General features: G+C 41.1%; 1 protein-coding gene and 1 long non-coding RNA gene across 4 annotated transcripts in view; one reads left to right on the top strand and one right to left on the bottom strand.

The window, feature by feature from the left end:
* The window catches only part of LOC138410437 (uncharacterized), a 211,632-nt gene that overhangs the window by 140,815 nt on the left and 49,629 nt on the right, over nt 1-21,188 (top strand). The gene's annotated exons all lie outside the window — the stretch shown is intronic.
* LOC109635196 (metabotropic glutamate receptor 4-like) overlaps nt 1-21,188 on the bottom strand; it is a 167,182-nt gene that overhangs the window by 97,460 nt on the left and 48,534 nt on the right. For both annotated transcript variants that reach the window (XM_069526000.1, XM_069525999.1), the window contains exon 3: nt 12,959-13,954. In XM_069526000.1, coding sequence (XP_069382101.1) covers nt 12,959-13,492 — 534 coding nt within the window. In that variant the 5' untranslated portion in view covers nt 13,493-13,954. The remainder of the gene's footprint in view (nt 1-12,958; nt 13,955-21,188) is intronic.

The raw sequence follows: 21,188 nt of genomic DNA, 5'->3' as shown, positions 1-21,188 counted from the left end.
CAGAGCTACTTTGAATGACTTTGGAACAAGTCCATCCACTCACCGTATTCCTCTCTGTGTCGATACTGCTTGAGCTTTAAGCAACGCTCATGCTCCAGCAGGGGTCAATGGGATCATGCAGATTTAATATCTGCTCGGTTGACTTTGCCGTGTCATTGAAGACACATAAGACAGTAAATCTGGGGTCACGCAAAAGCCAGGAGGTTGTGATATTAAGAGAAGTAAATCCTTTCTCCGAATTAGAAAGTCACGCTTGCCAAAATTATGGATGTGACTTTGTTTATGTGATCAAACCACAACTCTGTTGACATTTCATTTACTACAAATCAGCAGCGTTGGGAGCAGTGAGTGTCTCACAAAACTGCTGAGGCTGTGGATCACGTCTTTATAGAATTTCACTCAGGAGCCCAACAGGGTAGTGATCGCCGCCCTGAGATGATATCAGGTTATATATAAAAGCTCTAAAAGTGTCTTTGCGATGGGAAAGGGCAGCATCCATTACAGTGACCACAGAGCTCCTGGGGTTACATCTTTAAAAACCTGCAGAACTTTTAAACAACATAATGTGAGCAAGATTTCTCGTGTCGTCAAGTCAAATCTTAAGATTATACATACAGCAAAAAGTCTGACAACGACCTCATACATCATCTGTGCCGGCAGCTTGTTACGACCCATAGTTACGGTTTATTGTTCGGTGACCTCAGTGGAACGTAGTATGACGGCACCAGACGAGGAGGAAGTCAGGTGAAGAAGTGTCAACTGCATAAAATGTCATATTTTAGAGGAGGTGTAGGAAGAATGGATGAGCCGACAAAACAAAGGACCCAGGAGAACAATAATCACTGTTATTTGTTTTATCAAAGACCACTCCACTACCTTACATCCAGTACATTCAGGTCACTGAGGTCTCTTCCTAAACCGAGTAGTTCTTTGACTGTTTAACAATCTTAACTGTGTTAAGAGTAAGTAGTGGTAAGTCTCAATCGCTTTAAAGACTGGTTAATGATACTGACTTTCTAAAGGAGAGTGAGATCGGATTTACGTTTATTTTGGAGAAATTGTTGCTAAAAATGGACAAATCTTCAAATTGTGAAAGAAATCTGACCACAACTTTGGTGTTCACATTATCTGCATCTGTACATCTGATCCAGGAACAAGTATATTGTAATTAAATGTGCTGTCATTATTGTTTCATACCTTTTTCACCATAGAGTTGAATAACATTTATGGATGTAGTTCAGCAAATTCTACAAAATAAACTGTTAATGCTAAGAATAGACATCCAAGAATGCAATTCAACAAAAATGTTGAAACAAGATGTTTACATGGTCTGATGGTTTCAGGTATTGTAAAGTCCCATTAAGTGTGAAGTATTAAAATCTCAAACCATGTCCAGTAATACAGAAACACTCATCCAGCTTACATCATTATTATTAATGTTGAAATCTACATTCACACATAAAGTGCTTAGATGCTTCAGGCGTGTCCAGGAGCGTGAAACCATCAGCTATAATAACCTACATGATACTGTATGTTGCATAAGAAGCAGGAAAACTGCATGTTTTACTGTAACAAATTATATGATATGAGACAGAACAGCAGTGATTCATACAAAGCACCGCAGGACATAAACACTACTTCCACATACAAAATGCTGTACTGCTATGAGGACATTATACTGTGCATACTGTAATATAATCAAACTGTCCACAGATTAAATTATTATTTATATCTCATTTAACACAAATGGAGTCAGAGAACAAAGATAAGTTTGCTGCTCAGTGATAAGAATTTACTTGCGGAGGTTTGGTGAGGTGTGGCAGGTGACAGATGGTCACGCAGGGGGGACATTCTAACCAAGGGTATTTTCTGTTGCTATGATTTATAGATGTCTCCTAAATGCCTCACATGTACACACTACAATTTATAGTATGCTCCCTAAATGGCTCGCTTGCAGGGTATTTGTAGATGTTAGTCAGGTGGCCACGCACAGAGAAGCTTCTCGTGTCCTCTTGATCACTGCACTATTACACATGAACAAAGATAATGTGGTTTTTAATGAGTTGTTCTAATATAAGATTTACTATATATATTTCAATATTATGTGCAATATTTCTTCTATCATTTCATTTTTACTTACAGCTCCTGTAGTTAGTATCTTATTCTCATTTCTATTGACATCTACCAATAGGCACTGGTTCTGCATGACTCGGTATACACTTGATTTTATTTAATTCACAATACAGTTATACTTTTATTTTTATCTTCACCTGTAGTTAAGACTTAATTCTTTTTTACTGTGTTCTCTTCTGCTTTATATTGTCCTGCAGTGTAATCCTGGAGTAATCTTATTGTTAATCTTATTGTTCTTTTGAATATATATCTTTTATAATAAATTAACATTAGAGCACTGCAGCTTGAAGACGCTGTGTCAATATCCATGTGTGGGTTTGTTATGGAAGCTCATCAGGTCTTGACAATGCATTGATTGCAGGTTAAAGAAACAAGGTGGTGGGGTGAGGTTATAAATACACGACTCTGTCAGGATTTATCATGTTTTTACAGAGTGAGGAAACACTAGAGATCATAATTAGCCTGTAAATTAAAATCGATCCTCCTCTGTCCGCTGTTATTGTAAATGTGTACATACATTGCATGATTGGCCTCTGGTGTTGGGTCTCTATTTTAGCTGCTAGTCTCGTAGGACACTTAATTTTGATATGAACTCATTTCAAAACAAGGGTGCCAATGTAAAGTCATAGAAACAATCTCTTTTCTTAGATGTCAGGCTCCACCTTTGCTTTGTAGAAACAGTGGAACTGTAGGAACCAAAATCTGGGAGTGCTCAGGGGTTTTGTAATAGGAGAAAATTTTAACAAATTCACAAGCGGGTGCATCTAAATGGAGTAAAGGCACCACTAAGTACTGTCGTGCGAATATAAAGATCAGCTGTCACAGTAACTGACACCATTTCATTAATGCTGTTTTGTGTCAGCTCATTTCTATAACCATCAATATTTTTGAAAGAGCAAAACAGCCCCGTTATTGAATATCCTGGCATGTGTCTAAAAATCAAGATATATTCCAGAGCTAATCAATATCCTATTCATCACATGGATCCCCAGCTTTGGAATAAAAATGCAAAATTGTGTCTCAAGAGCATGTTTTGGGTGAGATTAGGTTAATCAATTAAAATGATTTCTGCTGAAAAAATCAATGGAATTAATGTAGAAATTCTTGGCACCAGTGCTGTCCTCATTAGATCTTTCCGGTGCCAAAACTAGTAAATTACTGCACAGTGATGCATACAGTTTAGGGAAATAATGATTTTGTTGGCTCCTGCATTTAACAGACTTTAAATTATTTAATCAAAAGTTGAATCCACATATGACATTTTTATTAAACATCACTGGAAGCAAAATTTAGCTCAGAGCTTGGTACCATATAAATGATCTTGTTTAATACGTTTTACTGTCAATTATGACTACTAGTCAATAAATCTGACTATCCACCAAAGTCAAAACCCCTTTACATCGTGCAAGTATCAGGGGTTTGTTGAATTTCCTCTTTGGTCCAGTTTAGACTGAAATACTTCAGCAAGTATTGGATGAATCACCATGACATTTTGTGCTGACATTCATGTTCCTCAGAGGAAGAATCCTAATGCCTCTGGCGATTGAGTTGAAAATGTGGAGGTACTGTTCCGTGGCTTCCCCGCAGCGCCCCACGCTTGACATTTGAGTTGTGCTTTTTATTGAAAGTGTTATGACGTTCTGTTTCATCTGTTGGTTTGCTATTGTTACTGAAGCTCACACAGATGGTAACTACAGCCACTTTTGGGATTTACAAGTTACACAGTAACTTGTAAACCCCCCCCCCCGACAAAAAAACAGATCAAAAATGTTTTTTCCTCCACAGCTGTTCGTCCAGCTACTCAGGACCAAATATCCACCTCTGTCAGTCCAGAGGTGCTTAAAGGTGCGAAGTGTGTGTAACTGTTTGTTGATGTTTTGGTTTTGTTGCTGCCTGGAAATGCCCACAGTGAGCATTGCTGCAAACCAATTTCCCAACAAATCTATCCAGCTGGTTTGATCTGGTTTCCCTATAGTGCCGCAAGCAGGTTAAGATTCCAGATATGCAGTGAAATAGCTCAACATCTACCAGATGGAAGAGCAGATTCCAGTTATATTTAAAGCAGATTCATGCAGTTCCCTGCAGGATGATCTGTACTTTATCTGGATAAAGCAGTTTATCACTAAATATCCCATCAGCCTCGGACGTGCTTTGTGTTTTGTGCAAATTACCAAACATTACCCCGCTTATATAGTAAGCGAAGATACTGAACATGGTTATCTTTGTATTTGCTGAATGTCAACATCTCAGCACTGTCCCAGTGACGACCACGATGTTGAAAGTTTGTAACGAACTCCTCTGTTGTGTTTGTTTCAGAATTATAGCTCAAATACTGTGTTTTCATGGTAAATCCCAACCGCCTCTGACCAGAGAGCGAGGTCCTTTGTGTGACACAGCAGTGACTCATGGGAGCCTCTGTGTTGTCTCATGTGCTGGAAGCCTGGATGATGTCCAAGCTGCTTAGCCTGAATACAGCCAAACTTTCCGTGGCTGTCCCCGCTGCAGGGGAGGCTGAGTGTATTCGCTGGCATTAGGCTGACAGAAAATCCTTTCAAGATCTCAGGCAAACTTTACTGTGGCTGAACGGAAACCTATTCTTGCTTGTTTTAGATTTATTAGTTAACAAAAGTGCACGGAAGCTGCAAAATCTGTACATTCGCAACTCCGAGTGACACAATGCATACATTTTCATATTTTTCTTGTTTTCAGTATTATTTTTATATATTTAATTATATTATATTGTATACTTTTCACGTATTACTGTTGTACTGTAAGTCTTTATCTTTCAGTTATTACGCACATCGCTTGCTTTTTAATTTGCTTTATCTTTACGCTTATGCTCACTATGTTTGTCAGGCACCACAACATTGGGGCAAATTCACTGCAATAAACACAACTCTGATTCTGAATAAGATGAATAACTAAGCCCTCAGTTCATCACTCATCTTTCAACACTAGCACTGTCAAAAAAAACAAACAATAAATATCACTCTCCCGCAATTAATATGGAATCTGTCACTGCACCATGGATTACAATTAATTCAAATGTGTTTGAGCTACTCATTGTTTTCTCTTCCGCTGCTTCAAACTATTGTTAAACTCAAACGGAGGCATCAGGACAGTGATGGATCGGTGGGTTGATGGTGAGATTATTCAGGAGAGACAGTTCCAAGCCTTTAATTCCACGCTCTTTTCAAGGAAACGATGTGATGGCTGTGCCGTGTTTGTGAAGACGTCGGTTTCTTAAGGTTTCACAGCAGAATCAGAGCAGGCTGCCAGAGGCACATCTCAGTGTTATGAATTGTGAGATGGTGAATACTGGTATTATGACAAAACAGAGGACATAAGCAAACACAACAAACTGGTTGATATTTACGTTGCTCTCCTCCCTGTGCCTCTTGGTTTTGAGAATTTCACAGCAATGCTCAGTATATGAAAAAGAAAAGACAGTTTTCCCCGTCGTGCCAGCTTTTCCTCAGTAGGCCTGTTAGTGCACACTAATTAAACGCCAGATATTAGTTTGAGTGAAACTTAACATATTGAGAAAGAGAACGCACCAGGGGTGACCGCCACACAGTTTTTGTGAATCTGCTTGGTGATTAGCAGCAGTGGTTCGGGTTGCCTACAGAGGGATTTGCAAACAGCAGGAGAAAGGGGATAAAATGCCGCCAAGAATTTAAAAAAAAAAGCTAAGGTTCTGGGCAGCCCTCACTCATGACTGTCCTGGGAATTGACCGCTTGAGCTTGGGTGGGCAAAGTGAGTTGAGTCAGAACTAATCCTGAACCAAAGGATCTGCTGCTCTGTAGCGAGAGCATGGTAGATGGGGGGGGGCGTCTACAATCTGGGTTTGAGAGACACAGCTTCATGGATTTGATTTGCTCGGTTGTAAAAGTCAAGTTGAGGGCCACAGATAAAACCCACGGAAAGCCCACTGGCCTGTGAACACACTGAAAACAATTGCTTGTTTATAAGCATTTATTTGATTTGCTTCCCTATTTGTTTGCATGGGAGTCGGGATTTCAGCGAGTACATGGCATTTGTTGAGCCTGGGTGCGTGGGTTGGTCCCGGGGAATGGGCTTCTTGAATGAACTAATGTAGCGTACTGTGCACCAAATTACACTTTGCACAGAATGGGAGTGAGCTCAGTCAGAATCAATTCTCCAGCCCAGACCTCTCTCTATCCTCAATTACCACCCAGTCCCAGGGTGTTGAGGCTCTGTGAAGGTGACAGGACACACCTTGGGAGCCCTGTCCAGGTATTACAGAGCACTAACAAGGCAGAATATAGCCACACTACACTCTGAGGAATGGAATAGAGCAATAACTATAAATAATGTTATTATCAATGTAAGTCTGTGTACCTCTGACCACACCAACTTTTTAAAAGGTCAGGATTCCACATGGTCATTAAATCAGATACAAAGTTTAAAGGTCTGAGCTTAACATAGAGGAATATTGGACTTCTGGTCTAAAACCAGAATAGCAACACCAAATTCCACACACTTATAGATATCGGTCCTTTTAATTTGCATAATTTTATGATATAATGTCAAAAAAGACACCACATCTCACAATGTAAAATAAAAATCCTGGATCTGCCCATTTGTCCAGATATGTGCCAAACTATTATGGGTTCTTTCTTGGCTCATGTCCCATCCATCCACTATGTTATGCAGTAATCCGTCCAGTAGTGTTTCTGTTATCCAGCAGACAAATGAACAGCGTAGAAAACATGACCTCCTTGTTGGTGGTAATAACACCATAGTTCTTTATGTCAGTGGGTTGTGTAAATAGGCAGCTTCTTTCTAGCACACTTAATGCCACATCATGTTTTATGGTTAATTAGCAGTCAAGGTCATAACAAAACATTTTAACATCTCATCGTGTTACGATCGTCCTTTTGTCAGCTCGGCTTTAAAATTGAGATTTAATCTTTTTCACTTGTTCCCTTTCAAACCAATCTCTGAAGCTTCACAGCAACATGCAACCCTTTGTTTTCGTCACTTTTATTATTATGGTGATAGAAATAATGAGATAAAAAGATAGATCATTAACAAGTGCAAGTAAATGGCGGTGCACATTTTTTATGAGAGCCTCTGAAGCTTTCAGGGTATCTTCACTGCAGGATGATGGGATAATCCAACAAGAGCCCCGCCTCAACACAGTGAAATGCTGAGGGGGAGTGAAGCACTGTATGTGCCTGAGGGCCTCTGCCTCTGTCTCTAATGAGGGAAGAGAAAGGCGGATACAAGGTCTCTGTTTCACAGCCAGCACAACAGGCAACTAGATAACCCTCCTCTCCCTGCTCAGAGTGTATACATCTACCATCTCTGCTCCCCCTACCTGTCTCCGCTGTTCCAAGCTCCCTCCTCCGCAGAGGAAAGACTTAGTCCCGCACATCGACTGCGGCTGCTTGTACCTAATTTAGAGAGCTGCTGAGTGCGGGTTGCCCAAGCTCTTTGTCTGAAAGCTTATGATTGTCTCAGCAAGTCAACTTCAACACCTGAAACAGTGCATGCTCCTGCAGTTTTTGACTGCTGCAGTAATGTCTCTCAAGCCAGCCAGTGTAGCTCTATTCATTGCATAAGAGACACAATCAAAAGCCTGGGACTTTAATTACACTCTGTCTTGAGTATCATAAGCAACCAACCACTAATTACTTCAAGTGCTGGTGTACTTTGCTCCTGCTTATATAGCAGTATAAAGGCCCAGCTGATGAAAACAGACCAAGAGCTGGACCCAGTGATGAGGGGATGCAGAGAGGGAGCTTTCAACCCCAATCCCTGGGCGTAAATTACGTAACAATATAGTAAAATATTCATGACACACCATGGGGACGGAATCTTGCCTGCTCTGAAGTGCTGAGCAAACACTTGGCCCTCAGCCACTCTAAGACTATGAGGAGGATAAGGAGAGGCTCAAAGTAGGGAGCTGACAATCAATTGCGAGCATGAATCCAATTACATTATAGTCAGAAAACAGATTCCTGCCTTGTGAGGATGGAAAGCAGCATCAGTTCTGAAATAATGGTTAATGCATATTGTGTTAGGTTTGCGTGACTTTATGCGTGGACTCTTTTTATCAAATCATCAAGTGAATATGAAATTTTGATGAAGGAACTCTAACAAAACACTATGGTTAAAATAAAGAACAAAAATAGAGTCATAACAATCCAGCAGACATCCAGCCACAAAGCACATAATGGCTCATACGCCAATATAGAAACTGTTACCTCACCATCATTAGTTTAGCTTCTATCCAACAGCTCAGGTTAGGGAAAGAAATAAGTTAAAAAGGTTGAAAGAAGTCAAGCCAAACTTCTGAAGTCATTAGAGTGGTGAGAACTGCCACTGCCACTCAAGGGAGTCCCACTCTTTTTTATGTGACTTTAATCATGGAGAAAAGAACCAGAACCTTCTGAGCTGCTCCATGTGAGAGTCCAACCTTTAATTATTAGTCAATATCCTCACAGCAAGTGCACAGGATTGCATTTAATTGCAGTGGAGGATTTTCTGATGGGTCCACAGTGGGGCATTTGTTCAAAAAGGCCACTATGAAAGCTCATCACATTAAAAGTAAAAATCTGCCCTGGGATACTCTACTTTGCTGTTATTGTTAGATTCTGTATTGAATGAAATATCTTTGAGTCCCTGCTCTTCATCAACCTGACTCATCTTCTACTTCAGTGAGTAATTACCTGCATTTCCCACAATGCCTTTGGACAACTGCCAGATAATGAGCATAATTTTGTTCCCAAGCCACCAGACATTCATGCGTTTGCACCAGAGCTGAGAGAAAATGAAGACTCAGCCAACTAAATGACCAATGCACAAAAACAGCCCATCCTAGTTTGCATTTTAACAGCAGCTGTGGCTCTAGATATATTGTGGGTAATTGTTTGTTTTTTGTGCAATAGCACTGCCAGCAGCATTGTCAGCCGTGAAACAATACGTTTTATACCTTAAGTAAAATACAATCAACAAATCGATTTCTACCTCAGAAGACTATTCTACAAAGAATCACATTACTAAACAAAATACAGGGTAATGATACTAAGTCAAACAATACCATGAAGGAAAGTCAAATATATTACGTGAGTAAAACAGGGGATGGTGGATTTAGAAAAGGTGAGTTAGATTTAAACAGGGAACCTTTTTATCATGAAAATACAGTTTGTTTGCATGAAGATTAAATCACAAAGATAAAGTGATAGAAACAAGGACACCCACACAATGAGTAATATGCATCTAGTGTACTACAGGAAATTTAAAGGCATTGTAGAGGATCTATCTAATCCATGTGCAATATCATCTTGTCCTTGACCTGCTCTAGTGTTAATGCTATTAAAAAAATATTAAACCCTCTATTATTCTTTTCACCGGGGGCCACTTCTGGGCCCCATACAAATCACATTTACATGGCTTCTTGTTTCTCCATCAATGTGATTCATGAGAAAATGTTCCGCCTGTCGAGTCCAAAACAGAAGATAAGTGGATTAAAGGCTTTTTAAGCTTCCTAGTTCTCTACAAAAAATATTTGAAACACTGCAGCAATAAATATCTGAAGAACTATGTTTCAAGAAAGATTGTCACTATCCTTGTAACAGATTGTTATTTACAATGAATTCTTGGATCTGTTCAATACACACATGATGTTGAGTGAGACTCAGGCATCTGAAGAATCTTTCTGTCCAATTTTAGCTGTATGAGCAGTCACTGTCCATATACCTTATTGGACATGGACACTACAGTATGTGCTGTCAGATTCTTGCAGTAGCAGTTATGCTGTTATGTCATTTTGTTGTTCCCAAACAAACCTGAAATGTTGACAGGACTTTGTCTGAGTTTTTAAAGCTGAAATGACGTGAACTGTACAAACAGAGACTGAATACTTGTATTTCTGCTTCCATCTGATCCCACTGTTGAGGAAAAGTTTCAGATAGTATCTGATCATTCTGCAGCAGTGCTGTGATATGCAGATCCTTCGAATGGTCTCTCCCAAAATCTCTCAATGCTTGTATCATGTCAAAGACAGTCTGGAGATTGTAGGATTGTATTCAGCACAGGAATAGACCATCCATTGCTTGTGTGTCCAGCCCAGGAATTTGACAAACTCTCTAATGTCCAGCTACTTCTACTCGACTTTTATGTCAGTACTACATATCAAAGTGTGTCAGCTATCTCCTGCCACGAGTGGCTTGGAAAGAGATGCTTCTTACCAACCACCTCTTGAAATGTAGTGTTTCCTGCTTGGAGTGAAGTGGCAGCATCTTTTAACATTCTCCTCCGTCTCTCAGTAGGATTTGCCAGTTGTGCTCAAGGCCCTGTCAAGGAGGCTGTTCAAGCCCACAGGGCAGATCACTTTAAGGCCATTGTCCATCAAAAAAGGATTCCTGCTTTCGGTTCATCAAAGATATATCAAAATCTGAGTTGGACTGTGCTCACAAAACTCTTTTTTTGCTTAGGAACACTGAGTATTGAATTGAGCAGCCCTTCAGAGAAGAAACAAAGTAAAAACATAAATAATGTATTACTACTGCAGGATATGGCATACTGTTTGGAACCCACAACAAGTCATTGGCAAGATCCCTTGCAAACCAAGAATGCACAAAGCACAATTAGCTGTGTGAAGATGTCTCAAAGGTTTGTGAGTGGACAGACCCTCCTCTGGCAGCTATGTAGCCTTCAAAAGGTTTCTGGCAGCATTAACCCAATTTTCTATTAGAGAGTTGAGGAATAGCATACGCAGAGACGGTCAGTCCATGTTTGTAGGCAAACCACTGCTCACTTGTTGTTCTGCAATGAGACAGTTCTTGTGTGAGGTATGTCACCAACCTCCTATTAGCTCAGAGGTAAGAATAATAAGAGTACAGAATTGGTTCTCATGATTGTGAGGACCATGCACCCATTCTCTAAATCACACAAGAGAAATGATGGTGTTTGTGATGCCTGGATACAGATGTCAGCCTTGTGTCAGACAGTTCATCTAAAAACGCAGTTATGGTGTAGGAGCAGCATTTATTCTGGTTGACTTGTGACATGTCAGTGGGGCTTGTGATGTATTGTACTATTAAACCTCTTGTCCTCTGCTGAGCAGTCAGTCAGCCCTTGAATAGCATCAGGGAGGTGAGACATTGTTGAATCAATGCCACAGAAGGTGATTCAGGCCTTATCATGAAATCCTTTTCTAAAAGATGTAGCTGGTGTAAACATAACAAAGGCCCCATATTGTATTCTTTACCATTTGTAAGCTCTAACCATGTTGTCTGCCACTCCACTAGTCACTACATACTCAATGGTTCACATGTCTAGCGTTTAAAGGGTTAAATAGATTCACATCGATCACATACCTTTGTTGTAAGTGTCTCCCCCATCAAATCCATTATTTTTGATCAATAACACTCCAAATACAGGGATCGTGTCTTTCCCCACAGAGGCAAAATACAGTCGGACCTTTTTCCTATAATGCCTCCTTCCTCTGGAATAACCTCTCTGCTGGTATCAGACTGCCTGAATTCACGGAGGTGTTTTAATCCAAAATTAAAACTCATCTTAAATTTCGCTTAGTGGCTTACTTCAGGCATGATACCTCTTACCTTTCTCCTGGAAGCAAATCCTTCTCAGTCAGAATGAATCCATTAAACCTTGTATGTACAGTACTTATCTCTTTCTGTCTATTCTCTTCTCCCAGTCCTCTCTTTACACCAATGCTCACTTTGCTGGTTGATCCCTTCAGGAGTCCCAGTCTCCTTGTCTCCCTTTCCGTCCATTTGTTTTCCTCTAGACTTGGGTTTTGTCTTTTGTATAATTATGTACTCAGTCATGTTGCTTACCTGGTGGCAGCACATGAAAGTTGTTCCATCATCCATCATATTTTTTCAAATAATCTTTACAATCTATAATGTCATTCAAAAGAGTTTTAAGGGGAATTTGTTCCATGTTTGATTCCATGATCCAAGGACAGAGATGCTGTAAAGATTATTAAACCCCCTGAGGAAAATTTGGGATTGAGCTATATAAATAAAATTAGACTTGACTAAACTTGACTGTTCATCCACAATGTTAGTCAGTAGGTTCATGAAAACAAAAATACAAAGTGTTCATAGAGTGGGGAATGGTTCAAATATACAGTATAACCCCAGGCTCATACTGCATGTAGTCTGCCACTGGGATAGCTCAAAATAAAAGACAACCTGTTTTGACACAGTCCTTATGCTCATTAGTTTGGTTGTGCCCTGTCGTTTGGTTTGACTGCACCGAGCAGGTATAACAAAAGTCCTGTCATATATTGTTTATGTTTTGCACTCATTTGCATATGGTGAGCCAACACTGCAGCTCATTTCTACACACAACGTTCAACAGCAGTACAAGGAGCTCAGCAGTGCCATGCATGGCTTCACTGAATTAATTAGGGGAAGGAAACACTAAAGACTTCTGGCAAATTAATGTCATTAGTGGGGAGAATTATTGTGTAATGATCAGCACCTAGTTTTCTGGACATTGGGAAAACTGGTCTGAAACTAATGTGATTTAAGCTCATGAGGAAAATAAAAAGGTCAAAAGAAAAACATTAAGAACATGAACTTGGAAATACTGAACAAGAGAGTGAATGTCTGTGAGGATGTGGGTTTGTGTGGTGAGATTAAAACTCTTTGTATTATATGTTGTGTATAATAATTAGATACAAACTGAAAGTGTGAACTCCAAAATATATGTAGACTGGAGGGATTACAGGAAATATCCATTCTCTGCAGCCACGACTTAAAAATGACCGAAGGAAAAGGTGTGTTTATTATAAAGTATATGAGTATATGAGAAACTGACCTTGAAAAGACGCAAAATGTTGGCTACCATGATTGACACGGAGCTGGCAGATGCACCGATCACTCCCACCACTCTCTCAGGCTTAGTGATGATGGGCGGCCCTCCGCTGAGACATTTGACATCCGTTGAGTCTTTCTCAATCAGCGCCTGAACAAATGTCAGTGACTGTTCCAGAGCATGAGTGTCCCGGGAGCAGGTGTCCAGGATGCGTGCCCCCAGAGTGATATTAGGCAGCAGCTCATTGTCGTTATTGATTCGATCCAGGGCAAATAACATGGCCTCCAGCCTGTGGATCCCTTTCTCCTTCTTAAGCTCCCCACAGGCTTTGCCATCGTTCCCTCTCGCATGCACTGGGAACAGTCCACCCAGAGATATGTCCCCATCAATGCGTATTGAATTGAGGTGTGTGTGGCCTGGCATTTTCGGCTTGGCTGCCAAGGCGATCAAGAAATAACAAGCCAGCAGCAACACCCAGCAGCAGGCACCTCTGTAGCAGCCAATCCATGTTCTCTCAAAGCCTCCTCGCAGAGTCATAATGAAAGGCTAAATCCGCATCCAAATACAAATTCAAGTCCTTTGAAAATGAAAGAGGAATGCACGCATATAACGGCCCGCACATGCAAATGTCCTGAAGGTTAGCTGCAATGTTTTTCTGAGCACAATCGTCTTCAGAAGTCTCCTCTCATGGTCTCTAGCTTTGACACAAACTCGGTAACACTAATTATGCAGCCTCGCTCTCTTTATCTTTCACCCTTTCTTCTTTACTCTTTGTGTTTCAGTCTTTTTCTGCACCTGTGAGTAGTGGCTGCATGGAGGAACTAAACAGCGCAGGGTGAGCTGAGAGCACAGAGTCCACAGAGAGTGTACTCATAAGACAAGAACAAAGCTGGGGTTTGCCTCTCTTCTCTCGTTCTCCAGAACTACTCGGGTGCATTTAGTCCTTCTTCAAGCAGGCAGAATGTCAAGAGACAAACCAGTGGGCTCCACAGCAGGCTCCTGAAAAAAGAGAGGAGAGGTTTATGAGACACTAAAGAAACTGCAGTCAGAGCATCCCCTGGAAATAATTTAAATTGAAAGATAAAATATAGTAATGTACAACACAGTTGAGATATAGTCCCTCTTGTGGAATCTCCTACAAATTCCCACTTATGTCAGTGGACAGAATATTAGCTGCAATGCTGTCATGCTCTCCATATTTTAATTGACATCAAATTTGGAACCTCACACCACATTTGCATTGGACAGTTAGAGTTCCAGTCTGGTTTCTGAAACCTAAAATTCAAGCATAAATAATATGTAGACCCAGCACTCCACACAGGAAATCTGTTCTGTGTTGCGCCCATGCCTCAACTGCTTTCAGAGCACTGCAATGAATTATTTCTATGTGCCTTGAGCATAACTGATTCGCTGCTGCTTGGCACCGCTCCATGGACTTCAGAGCCACTCACTGTTCTGCTCATGTAGATCGTCCCCAGAGTGTTTCCCCCCCAAAATTATGAAGTAATATAGTATTAAATCAAGAGCATAGGATTCTGATAATTGGAGACGAAAGATTCCTCAAGTGAACCCCATCTGCTCTCTGAACAGCCGAACCTTTGTATAGACTCTGCAGCCATATCCACAGTGGTATTGGCCACTGCTGTGTGTGTGTCTTTGTGTGTCTGTGTGTGGCACATGCATGCATGCATATGTGGGTTCTCTCAACAGTAGCCCAGCTTCACCCATAGTGCCAGATGAACAGAGGGGTGGATATGGCCACAGTGAGAGAGGCCTGCAGCACTTTCTCATTCTGTCTCTTTCCATCTCTCTCTCTCTTTATCTCTCTTTTTCTGTCTCTCTTTCTCCCTCTCTCTCTCAATTGACCATCACACAGCTCATCTCTCTCAGGCTTTTCTCCATGCTGCTTTTGTATGTTAACAGACTCCCACTGTTTTGTCACAGCGGACATGAAGGGCAAGAAACTCACAAAGGATCGGAAAGTTGTGCAACATTGCAGCAGCTGTGGAGCCGTAATATTTTGCAATTATTTTAATGTGGCTGGAGGTGCAGTGGCTGGCAGTAATGACTCTTTTTCTCCATCTAACTTCGTCTTCTTCTCTAACGTTGAATACACATTTGGAGAACCATCTCAGTGAGGTGTCAAGAGATTTGCCACAACTCATGAATTATACACAGTTTTGCCATCTGCTGGTCACGTGTCTGTCTTTACTTTCTTACTTTGGACATCAAATCAAATAGTAAAGATGCCCTCCTCTTACACTACACAGTCGCCTGTCTTGTGCTGCTTCTCCCATTCTGCTGGGAACCAAAAGTAGATATTTATATCATCCTGCACAGATCACCCCCTTAAAACACAGCATCCATAATGGATGAAGGCCTACCAGTCACTGCAAAACATCTCGTTCTAGGGGAAAGCCTATGAGAAGGAAGAGGAAACACTCGCTACACAGGCTCGGTCTTTAGTCGAAGAGTTGAAAACGGGTAGGAAATCAAACTACCAGAGTGACACCTTTTTGACCACCAGTAACAGACATTCTGTGTTTACAAATTCAAAATATGAAGTCAAATAGTTTATGTTGCATGGACCACAGTAATTCTCCAGAGTAAGCTTTGCAGCCTTGGTTGCTTAATTTTTGCTTTGGTTGGGTTTGTCTTTGTAGGCAGTAATGGCCACCAGGATCATTTTCCATGAGATCTTAATCCAAGCCTGGACATTTAAGAGAGGAGCTGCAGGTTTATCAGCCCACCCTTCATCAATGTGGTTACAAACGAATACAGCCACAATAAGACCCATGAACAAAACATGCAGATTAATGTGTTGTATGCACGCTGGACAATCCCCTGGTAACTGAGTCGGGTTTTAGCTTTGACCTCTCACATATAAAGTGATCCTGCCTCTGGAGATCTTTTTGGAAGACGAGGACAGCAGTGCCCCTTCGTTGTCATGGCTCTGTGAAAAACTGCGTGCACAGTGGCAGCTTTACCAGATGTTTAGTCATAAGGCCCAGATGGGCAGAGCAGATAAACATCAGCTGTCTGCAGAGAGTGGGAGTTGGGGGAAATAGCACAATCCTCACAGCAACCTTCCCCCCCTCCCTGCGATGAGGAGGAACTCCAGCATCCTCTGCACTCGACCACATTCCCCTGCTGCCGTGTGCGCTGCCACACTGATGTCTGGCCAGGCTAACAGCTTAACTCAAGCAAAGGTTTCTCTAACATGGCATGACTCATTTCTGGAGAATAAACTTGAATACAATATTTACTGGAGTGTGTCTCAGAGTTAAGAGGCAATGACGCATCTTTTATCAGCATTTGTGCACTTTCACACGGTTGAGTGGGAGCCATTCATCAAAGCTGAATTAATCACTATTAAAATCTGTCTCTTTACATTCTCCAGCAAATTAATCCGATTTTGCAACCGTAAAGCGCCGATAAAGCCATCTCACCAGTTAGCATTGTTTTGCTCTTTAAAGTGGTGTAAAAGAAAGTGAAGCTAAACGTGGCTGAACATGGACTTCTCTCATGAAATTCTCTCTTCATGTGTGCATTTACCAGTAAAAACATATTTTTTGGCTGCCATTATATGACATTGATGGAGACGGAGTACCCGACATGATCTTCAATGATTTTATATAATATTTCTTGCTAATTATATCCAAAGATATGTACCGGTGAGAAGTGACAGGACATGCACTCAGAGAAAACTGTTGGCTGACCAGGAGTTTAACCAGGGACCCACTGCTGAGGGCATCAAAGCTCATGCGGTATAATGTAACCATTCATCTGTTAGGTTGTCCTGGGATTTAACATAGTGGAGAGCAGCAGAAAAAGTTCTAAGATGAAGAGACACAAAAGAAGAACTGCTGAAACGATAAGAAAAATACAAATCACTGCCAAATGATCAAAGATTGCCGAAAGCAATTCTTAATTTTGAATCAGGCGATGGCAACTTGCCAGCCACCTACAAGCCACAGCGACAAGCGAACTCCCACCAAGCCAGACTGCTGCTGAGGCAGCTCGGCCAATAATTAGCAACTGTCTTCCCATAAAAAGGTTATTTATTATTTTGTCTCTTCGAAGCAGGTCTGGTTTTAGATTGAGATTCTCTTCACACTGTATGTATGACATCACAGTGATAGCATCAGTCTCATTCAGCCACTTCCTCCCACTCTGAACCAACCAGAGGAACAAAGCTGCTCTTAATCATGTGAACCACATCTCAGTTATTTTCTTTTTTATAGCCTCAAAGCTGCTTTAGGTTTGAGTTCATAGAAGCAGTAACAGTCAGTGTCTCCGATACGACACATACTTCCAAAGCTTTAACATTTGAAACTCCTGTGGCTGCTGCAGCTGACATCTGCATCTACAAAGAGCTTACAATGTGCAAAACCATACAACCAGGCAAATGAATGGGATTTTTATTTTAGAGATAATATGCAATAACTAAAGAAAATACTGGTCTGACGTCCAACTTTTACTTTTCTTTGTGTCATGTTTTGCCGTTTTAATTGTTCTCTGTAAATTCTGAAAAGTGCCAGAGAAATGCATCCTGCCATCCACCCTGTCATCTCTGCCAAGCCTCACAATGACATGCGTCCAGCTAATAGGTCCATCAGAGTGGAGCCGAGCTCCGTCTGACAGTGATGTCCTAATCCGACGGGAACTTCTGTTTTGGCCGTTATGCTTCAGCAGAGGAGATACTTCGGCCCAAAAGGCCAATGTGATCACGGCAGAGAATGGAGATAAAGTCCTCGGGAGAGGGAGCGTTACACTGCCTGCGTGTCTATCTGCAGCTCTGCTAAAAATACTGCTGTGGCTCTTGTAGCTTCAGATTTGTTGTTGACTCATTTTTATATCGTGCTCACTCAATGCATTTTTTTTTTGTGCATGATCAAGAATTTCCTGCAGAAAAAGTCAGGGTGAAGAACGCACTTACCTTATTTAGTATTAAGCTGCTATGTATATGTATGTGGGGGTTGGATCGATCTTGCTTCATGACAAAAGTTAATGTTCATTCTTAGGCTATTTCTATGTTGCAGTGAAGTCACATAGCAGATTTATGGGTGTTTATGGACATTATAACCGTGTATCTTGTGAAATTCAAGAGCCTAAGTCGAAATTAATCAAAACAACATTGCTTAACAGTTCTGTGTGTTCAGATTTGACTAAGTTGTGACTCAGAATGGCCTCAGGCACGATGTGCGAACTAATCAAATTTAACTTTTACATCATTCTTTTCACACAAAGCTGCAAAACAGTATAATACATTAACAATATAAAGCATACACTTCATTATAAGACACGCGAATCCATTAAAATAAAGTAAATCTAAAAAGATAGATCGTGTGATTTATTTTATGGGTGTTCACAGATTGTGATGCCTGAGGACTCCATTGCTTTAATTACACTCACCCTGAGAACAAATAAAAGACCAGCATTCGAGGACCTGAGTGAATATATATTAAAAGCTTTTCTGTAAACTATTCATGCACCAATCCACAGATTTGAACACCAATAAATAAAAGGATCTTAAAATCTGACAGGCAACAGGTGACTTTAGGACAACCTGCGAATCGGACTATCAAGGACAGGCAATTCAAAAATCACAAATAATGCATCATATTCTGAGTCAGTGTCACCTCAGCTCTGTGTGAAATGTTCCTTGTATGATGAGTCATTTTCAAGGTAGTGAGGACAAAAACAAGGGTGTGGGGACTCTGAAAGTGGCTGAAAGAAATGCAAAGCAGAGGGGAAGGTGCACAAAGCTCCATTACATGCATTGTAATTCTATATACCAGACTATCTGCATTCATTCCATTTCCATAACAGACATTAGACACCCTCCTGTAAGGTAATTCCCCTTTTCTCCATTAGTCTCTCTCCCTCTGCAGGACAACGTCCATTAGCACCCTCCACCAGGGCTGAAGATATTGGGGCCGATTCGTGTTCGCTCATTAACACTTTATTCATGCAAAATGTAGATTCCATTAACAAACAGTCTGTGTTGCTGCCCTGGGCCAACAGAGAGAATGATTCAATACTTCTGTGGAGAACATAATAATGAAAATGCAGAGACAAAAAAAAAAACAACCTTTAAGGGGGTCATAGAGGCATAATAATGATATTAAACATTCTCCTACACTTTTCATATCTTAAAGCTGAGGGTATCTGCATTAATCAAGTGAAGAGGTTTTATGTGTGGGGGAAAGATTAGACTTTGTCCTGGTGTTTCCTTTATATCTAATTCAAGACAGATTATTCTTTGCGAGAGAAGAAATGTGCGTATGAGAGGCAGTGAAGCAATGAACAACAGGCGCTGGCTGGGGCTTTGTGTGTGTCCCACTTTGCTTGAACTAATTTTTCATGTCACACTACAGTTTACAACATCAACACACAAAAAGCAGCCTTTGAGCCCAGCTGTTGAGGAGCCAAGTGCAGCAGTTCTTAAATGCTTGACTCATAGTGTCCTAAATGTGCCAAACGAAGACAGACTTAAAGAGGGAACAGTATGAGCAACCATTCAGATCGCTACTTGCTGGCTGAATGTTGAACCATGACTCAGAAATGAATTCTGATATAGATGCACCAGTCTAATCTGCATTAGTGTAACAATAATGTATGTGCTGAACATCCCAGCTGCTCCACATGTCTCTCTTGATTTGGCTGAGGTTCCAGCTGATCGTGAAAGAATTCTGATCGAAGTGATCGATAGTCGAGGCGGATAATGCTGTGACAGTTCGATCCTTCAGATCGATTCCGCTTGTGTCATACGCGTCAGAGAGACAGGGTTGACTCATAACATGTTATCTATATATCTAGAGGAGGAGTCAAATTTAGAAATTAATTTGGACAAATACATTTCTTGTCTACTCCACAGACATTAAACAAAGGGAGACAGGGTAGCTGCTACGGGCTGTGCGATATGTTGAAAATTTACCGTCATCGCGATATCAACATGCGTATCGCAAAAGATGACATGCATTCATACCTTGCATGTCAATGTATTTGCCAATCATATGGAGACCTGCCACCCTAGATAATAAGATAGAGATATTCAGATCATTGATGGGCCGGCCGAGGGTTTCTCCCACATAGAGAATTGCGACATTTCAGGTCATATTTCATGCTGCCACCACCTCCCGACACAATTGTGGTACGGTGGAACCTGCTATCGATCACGTTTGTCCTGTGCCAAATTGATGTCTATAAGCGGTTGATTACGATAAAAGAATTGCATAGCTTCTTTATTATAGTCTCTATAACCTGAGGGAACAGTAACGGTGCGCGCACACACACGCACACACACGCACGCACACACACGCACGCACACACACACACACACACACACACACACACACACACTCACACACACTGATTCCACTGCTCACTTCTCTCTCTTGCTCTCTCTTGCTCTCTCTCTCTCACAGACTCAGCTGACGTCTCTGACTCGCTACAGTTGAAAAGTTGAAATGATGCCAAAAGATCAACACTGATCATCACAAAATGATCTTTACTTTTCTTAAATGAGTTAAATCTTTCTTCAGAGCAGCGCACACATTAACCAGCCCATCCCCAGACTGGGTAAAAACAACAGAATTTGTAAAAGCAAAGACTTTAACATTGTTTACTTTAGTACTTGTTTATTTATCGCAAGTCATATAGTCATCGTGATATTTAACAACGTTATCGCATATCGCATGTTTTCCTAATAAAGTGCAGCCCTGGTAGCTGCCTTGTAAAGTTTGCTCTGAATCCAGTCAATCTTTCCCTCAGAGCAACATCCTAACAATCAAGTAATAGCTGGCTAACAGTGCTGAGCCCCTTTTACAGTGTGCAGGGGAGACAGTTTTGTCACAGAAAGCAAATGCACTAAGCACACCTCTCTCAGTACTGAAAATAGGGGGCAAAGGCATATTTGTGAGGAATCACATATTTCAAATCACACATTGAGCTTCTAAGTATAGCTGTGGTTTATCTGCGCTCCTGGAGACAGGGGCCATGAATACTGCATCCCTATGGTTGCTGCCACCCTGTCAAAAAGGGTTTCAATGTTGAGGCATGCTTGAATGGATAAAGTGGAATTTCTATCATGAGAACATCACCCTTCACTTTTCTTGTGCATTCCCTTACATGCAGACGTGGGTGGTGACTGTTCCTGAAGGGCTCAAAGGCAACATCATATTTGAAAAGTTAAAGGTAAAACAAGAGCATCAGAAGCTCCCTATCCTTC

This window comes from Paralichthys olivaceus, chromosome 6, assembly GCF_024713975.1.
Source record: "Paralichthys olivaceus isolate ysfri-2021 chromosome 6, ASM2471397v2, whole genome shotgun sequence".
In the NCBI taxonomy this organism is placed as follows: Eukaryota; Metazoa; Chordata; class Actinopteri; order Pleuronectiformes; family Paralichthyidae; genus Paralichthys; species Paralichthys olivaceus.
This window is presented reverse-complemented; position numbering and strand designations above follow the sequence as displayed.